Here is a 7,144-nt window from a genome sequence, read left to right as displayed (position 1 = left end):
TACGTGTCAAGGTGGAGTATGACTTCTGATGGTTTTTTTCTTTCATATGGCTTCACTGTCTCCTAATTATATCTAATCTCATACTAAATGGTTATTCAAGTCCAGAAGTGGCATCTTATTGGTACTTCTAAGTAAAAATGAATTTGAAGATTACGACTGCATATTCTGTGGTTGGATGTTGCCATTATCTCTCTTTCTGTTACAGGTGCATGTGACAGCATTGCAGCAATGAGTGGAATTTTAAAGAGGAAGTTTGAAGAAGTTGATGGCTCCTCACCATGTTCCTCTGTGCGGGAATCAGATGATGACATTTCTAGCAGTGAAAGTGCTGACAGTGGTGATAGTGTCAATCCATCTACTTCTAATCATTTTACCCGTAAGTACTAAAGTTGTGTATCTAAAGTTTTATTTGTGTTTTTATTTCTTCTCAATTTTATTCCCCAAAAAAATATTTCTTCTCAAAATACAATAATTTTTATGATTAGATAAACATGATGATTTTAAATTGAACAGATGATAAAAAGGAGACTGTGGCATTCAGTTTGTGAGTTGCTCAAAATGACTTAGCAAACTTGCACCCTTTTGTCTTCTTGTTAACTATATAAAACTATTTGTCATTGTAAAAATTTTAAGTCACTTTGAAGCCTCTACCTGTTTGCTGTTTGAATGATGTAGCTGTTTGTAGTTAATGTTGGGAGTTGTGCTTAAGGTGTTTCTATTTCAAACAGGTACTGTAGGGAAGGTGCTTTAGGGAACTTTAATTTCCTTGGATAAGTGTAGTGCAGCTGTCAGCTATCTGCATATTGTATTGGTGAGAGTTCTCCAAAGAGGATAATAAGCTTTCTTTTATTTGGAATTGAGGAACATTGTGTATGTGACACATTGTTGCAGTAGTTTCTGTTCTTCATGTAGGGGAGGTTATCTCTGTACTAGGCAATGGTTTTGTGTATGCATAAGAATTTGGTTTTAAGTTAGCAAAGCCACGTGTGCAGCATATATATCTAGGAAGAATTAATTTAGGGTTTATATTTGTAGTTTATGATACTTGTTTTAGGTGGTTATACTGTTTTAATAGTCAACTGTGTGTGTTTTAAAAAGCAGGGGTTTGCCTCTGTCAGCTCTGTTGCATGCAGATGTCCCCACTAGAGTCAGTGGCTATGAAGCGATTTTCTTAAGACTGTGGGCCAAGGAGTAGGTGAGGCTCCTCATCACTGCCCGTGCACAATGTGATCCGTGTGACTGTGTGGTTTAGATTGTGCCTAGAAATCATGTTTGTAGCATGTGATATGAATGTTCTTATAACTGATTGTCTACCAAATGCTGCTGTGCAGTTCGAGCTAAGGTTTGGATGTGAAGGTCTTGAATCCTCTTTGCTCTAGTATGGAACCCTTCTGTGCAAAGGCTTGCATAGGCACAACTTTTACAATGCATTTGCATATAACAATCGATGCGGTATATCATATTTAAGATGCAGTACTAGTAGGGGAACTATTTTATTGAAGTGCCACGAAGGAGTAAGTGACCCTATAAATCTCCTTGGTAATATTAAGAAATAGCTTGGTCGCAATATTATCTGCATGCTGATCTTTTAACTTTTGCATTGTGTAAGGACTTAGATGATTATTCATCATAGACGGAAAGCAGTCCTTTTACATCAGTCATTGCCACGCACATAGAAGACAGCAGTTTTATTGTGAATACACGGACAACACAAAGAAGGCTTGTAATTCAGGGGAGTAACTTGGAAGTTGTAATACATGCATGTAACAATAAACTTTGATTGTAGTTGACACAATAAATAATTTAGGTTTCGAATAAAATCTGTAAGGGAAACAATAGCATTTCAGTGTTACGATTAATGATCCATGTTACTGAGATATTTGTGGCCAGACTAATAAATACTTATTTGTGTGTGCACTCACACATGCACATATATAGAAATTGTGCATATTACATTTTTTTAAATACAGATATATATCAGTTGGCAATATGGAAATAGGAAGAGTAAATTGTTTGCATGTCCATTGATACTACTTTTTAAAAAGTATTGTCTTTAATATAGATGCAGCAGCCTAAATTCCAAGAAATCAATACAGAATAATCCCAGTATTATATAAAACTGGTTTGGGACGAAAAGAATTGACCAGGTAGCCTTGGTGCTATACTGAATAGGCAAATCCCAAGGTCCTCAAGGAAAAGACTTGTGTCCAGACTAGTTTCTATGGCACTGGAACATGGCATCTTTCAGTGTCTGACATTCTGCTTTGCTCTTAGTTTAATACAGTGTACTTGCAGGAGCTTGATAAAGGTGGTAATTTTTTATTGGTAAGGAAACAGAGGGTGTTGATGCTCAGATGAAGAATACAATGGAAAAGTGGTTTTATCCCTACCTAATTACTTGCATCTTGCATCCAGACACTCTTCCAGAGTGCATCGTTATTTTGCAGTAAGGACACTCCATGTTGCCTCTCATGGGGAAGTTGGATTTTGTTAATTTATTGTTAAAATGCTGCAAATGAAGTTTTGTACCTTGTACTTCTTTCTTAATATTAAAGCATATGAGTTACTTATGTTTACACAATCGACATCTACCAATTGAGCAGTGTTAGAAAAATCACTTAGCTAGCCTTAGGCACATCTGGTGTATATAAGAGCAACTCTGCACTAAAAAAGGTGAGTCTTTGATATATGACAGTAAAACTTAGTATGTTTGCAATAAAAAAATAATCATGTTTATATTTAGAATAAATGAAAAAGGAGTAAAGATACTTGACAAATGGTAAAAGGTGTTTTAAACTTGATAACTGCCTCTAGAAAAAAAAAACAGGTTTTTTGCTGAGATTGGATTTTTATTTTGTTTTATTCTTCTCACGTTTGTTTGAGTCTTTATGTCCTTTGATTCTGGAAGGGATGTTTTAATTGGACAAGTGGTCAAATTTTTATACTCACAGGATTTGTTTTCATTTTGGTTTGTATCAGTTGACATCAGTGTATGTGATATTGGATGCTCTTCACAGCAGGAGCACTTTTCTTTGTATGTACTTAGATTTTTTTTTAAACTTCTAGATTTTTTTAAACAATATTATTTGAAAAAGCATATTTTGAGTTCTTGGAAGTGGTAAAAAATGAACTGATCCTACTGAGGTACTTGGTCCTGTCTTGTCAAAGCAGAGTATGTGGAAATTGTCAGTGTTCATATCTCATGAGTACAGGTGTCTTACAGAGCTACTAAGTGATGTTTACGTAAAAAAAATACATGCAGATGTGTTGCACAATAACAAAACTGTTAATGGTGTATAGTGAAAGGTGTTTTTTTCATTCTTTAAACACATTTATCTCCCAAAAGAAAAGATAAGAGCTTTCCTGTGTTGGATATTTGAATCCATACATTTAAGAGCATATGGAAAGAAAGAGTTCTGTGAGACTTTTTCAGTAAATAGAATGAAAAGAGCCAGTGCAGAAGAAAGGCTGGCCAGATTCCTCGCCTGTGTTACATGCCTGAGTACCTCCTTGATGGAGGTTATCTTTCTAAGACATTTCCTGACACTTTGTACCATTTTCTTTCCTCTTTAATGAGACACTGTCAGATCCTGTCTCTGGTCTTCCTTCTGGTCCATTTTCATATAAGTAGATCTGAAGTTCAGTATAAATTCTCTTTTACTGACTGGAAATGTGCAGGTTTTGGATGACCTGTAGTCAACATCAAGATCTAGGTATTAATTCTTTAACTGAGCTTTTAGAAAAAGCCTGACATGGCCCTCTGTCTTATTTTTCCTTTCTAATTGACCTGACTAAGAGATAATTTTTTAATGACTTGTAGCTACAACTCTTTCAGTGCTTCAGTGAGCAGGCAGTTTGCGTATAGTTCTATGTAGACTAGCTCATGCATCTCAGTATTTACAGAGCCCTTGAAACAACATGTGTTGGGTCAGATAAACAAGAACTTTTCAGCTATCCTGCTCCATTAGCCTTAAGGTCAGTTTAACCTGCCAGCTAAATGAGGCACACAGCTGCTGTGGATCATTCAGGTGGGGCAGAACCACCAGAAGATAGCTTTGATCTCAACAATTAACCCTGTAGTGTGATGGCAGAAAATACATGACTGAGATATCCCTAAGTGCTATCCGTTGTCAGTACTACATGGGGATAAGTACAGTTTCTTTAACAATATATCCATTTAAATAAATCAAGGCAGCAACAATAACAACAAAATCCCTAGTGTAGGTTACAGATGTCTTTTTCTGAGTCATGAAATGAAATTACAGTCCATAAAGCATAGACAACTGTTACCAGGTTCATAACCAAAAAATAAGCAAATGTAGTATTTTCTTGGTCAGGTATGTGTGTATATACATCTGTGTATTTTTTAAATCTCCTATCAAATGGTGACGCAGTGCCTTCATTACTACTAGCAGATATAATCCCTACCATATTTTTTACTTACTTTTTGCAGTCTATTGAGGTAATTTCAGTTTGATTCAGCAGGCCATTAGTCACACTGCAGATTTGCCTTAATGGATGCCAAAGCATGTTACTAATTGGTCCATGTATCTGTCCCATTTCACGGCCCCTCCTGCATATCAGAGAGAGGGGTGTTCATCTTCAAGTAGCAGTCCAAGCATGCATATACAACATTAGTCAGGACTAAGAGTATTTTTTCCCTTTTTTCCTTAGAGGTACGTGGAATACAGTGCAGTACTACGGTTGTGTGTGCTGGGTTCCACTCTCCAGCTCAGCTGTGAGAGATTCTTCCTGCCCTGTGGAATTACCTGCCCCTAAATGCTTGGTCTATTTTTCTGATAAATAAAAATATCCAAATTTAAGTTGCAGAATTGCATGCAATTGAAAGACCTGGGAAGACCTCATCAAGTCCTGTCTTAGGCGCTTTGGTGCTGGTAAAAACTACCCATACCAGATTAATCACAGACGCATCTCTTAAGAAACATACTTTAAGGAGCTGCTGCTTTCTTCTGCCATTTCAACTTCAGCATAGTATAGCTGAAACTTTCAGAGCAATACCTTTATTGCAGAGGCTTCTTCACCTGCAGAGGCAGGTGGAATCTCCAGCACCATCTCATCTGACAAGGTGGTCAACAGGAGGGAGAACCATCACACAGTCTAGTTGATATCCTCCATCATCTGTCTGTATCTTTCCATTAACATTATCACTGTCATTAACAAGGTTATCCTGTGTCCAGCTGTAATCATAGGTCCTGTCATTCTGCTAGTTCAGGTACTGTCTTTAAGAGTGTTGGATGCCTTAGGTTCATTATGAAGGGTTCTGAGAAAACCCTTTAGTCTCTAAATGCTCTCACCATCTTTCAGTTTTACCGTTAACAAGGAACTTGAAAATACAAATACATCCCCATTGCAATTCTTTCCATATGCCCTTAAAAGTACTGCTTTGAATATTCTAGAGTTGCTAACATATTGAAATTGCATCATCTATATGGCCATGCAGAACTTGGAAGAAGGTATCAAGTCTTTTGAAATCCTTAGGAAGGTCTAACTTCTCTTAAGTTATCTTTATTTGAAGGATAAAATTTTATTTGGTATGAGGTTAATAGCACAAGGCATTACCTGAGCTTTGAGTTTAAGCTGTACATTTAATTGCTGGGTAACAACAGAAATCTAAATGAGTTAAAGTGGTGATGCTGGCTTATGGGGAAACAGTTAGAAAGTGTCAGGAACAGTCAGAATGCTACATGCAGGCATTCTTTTTTCATGTGATCTTGCAATTATTTATATTGCCTGCAACCAGGCTTGGAACTTCCTTGTTAATGAGGAATATGTTCTTGTCATTATTTGTTGGCTCCTGTTATGAAATACAAACAAGAGATTCTCGGTTTTGATTTTAAAATAGTTGTCTCATCTTGGCAGTAAAAACCAAGAAATGCAAAGAAATTCAGTGCAATGTCTTCACTCAAAACTCATACAGAATGACAGGGCAGCGTATGCCATGACAGGATCTTGGCTGCTGTCTTTCATCTGGAATAATGGCTATTGTAGAAGGAGTTTTTAAAAATGTGAGGAGTGGTTAGGAGGCAGGCTCCCACTGGTTTTTAGAAGGATTTGTGCAACTGATTCTATATTTTTGAAAAGTTTTCTCCTCTAAATTAGTGCATTTCTTACACTATACAAACAGAGAGTTTTTGCCTTACATGATGTTTTTGTTGGCTTAGATAACATATAAATGATTTTTTTTTTTTTGTTGAAGATGTTCATGACATATGCAAAATATGTTTGCCCATGCAAAGTCATGGACAACTAAATGGGTGGTTGTATTTGTATCAAATGGCTGTTCACGGAAGTCACCCATAAGATGAGACAAAGGATTGCCTGTAGTGTCTTAGGAGAGTTCAGCAAATACAGTTGTTATGCATGGGTGTCCCTGCAAGGAGCCGTGGTAGCAGCTTTCCTCCTCACACTGTTTGAAGCTGGGGCCTACAGAAATAATCATCTACAAAACAGCAGCTGGCATTTAGAGTAAATGGTGAGGCAGAGAGCAGTTAACTATCTCCAGTTCTCCCTGCAGGCTGATTGTATTTGCAGAATGGAGAAACTGGACTAGTATGATGAATGTCACAGAAAAGCATTCTGTAGATAGAGGATGCTGAGGAAGTGAAACGTAAAGCTTTCACTGAAATTTTAGCAGTAAAATTCCAGCTTTTAGCATGCATCCCAAGTATGTACCATTTCCGTGAGTTTTTAGACAAAACCCTGACAGTGAGGCAAAATGTTTAACTGAAGTATGAATGAAAAACCTCTCCCTATTCATGTCCAACTAGTCTTTGAGCTAGTATTTGTCAAAAACCTTTTCAAATGGAACATGAATAAATATAGCATCAGGCAAGCATTCCCATCGAGCCCCTCCTGTGAGGAAAATTTAGCTTTGGCTTCACCTGAGAGGAAGGTACCAAAAGGATGGAGCAGTGAAATGCTACTAGGGTAGGTGTTGCTGTTCCACAGCATTGACCCTGTCCTGTCTCATTTTCACTGTTCAATTTACACCTTTCTGAGTTTGCAGTTCCTTTCAAGACTTCCAGGTTTTAATTTATTTCAGAAAATATCTCCCTGCCCTCAAGCCCATGTGTTTCTCTGGGGGAGTATATTGTACGTCACAGCATTTCCTCTTAAGGTGGAT

General features: G+C 37.2%; 1 protein-coding gene across 1 annotated transcript in view; it reads left to right on the top strand.

Moving 5' to 3' along the window:
* Nucleotides 1–228: 228 nt before the first annotated feature.
* The window catches only part of CSRNP3 (cysteine-serine-rich nuclear protein 3), a 24,300-nt gene continuing 17,384 nt past the window's right edge, over nt 229–7,144 (top strand). Inside the window, exon 1 of the mRNA XM_010087038.1 lies at nt 229–376. Within this exon, the coding sequence (XP_010085340.1) occupies nt 229–376 (148 nt within the window). The remainder of the gene's footprint in view (nt 377–7,144) is intronic.

Source organism: Pterocles gutturalis, unplaced genomic scaffold (assembly GCF_000699245.1).
Source record: "Pterocles gutturalis isolate BGI_N339 unplaced genomic scaffold, ASM69924v1 scaffold39426, whole genome shotgun sequence".
Lineage (NCBI taxonomy): Eukaryota > Metazoa > Chordata > Aves > Pterocliformes > Pteroclidae > Pterocles > Pterocles gutturalis.
Note: the sequence above shows the minus strand (reverse complement) of the source record. Positions and strands in the feature narration are given on the sequence as shown.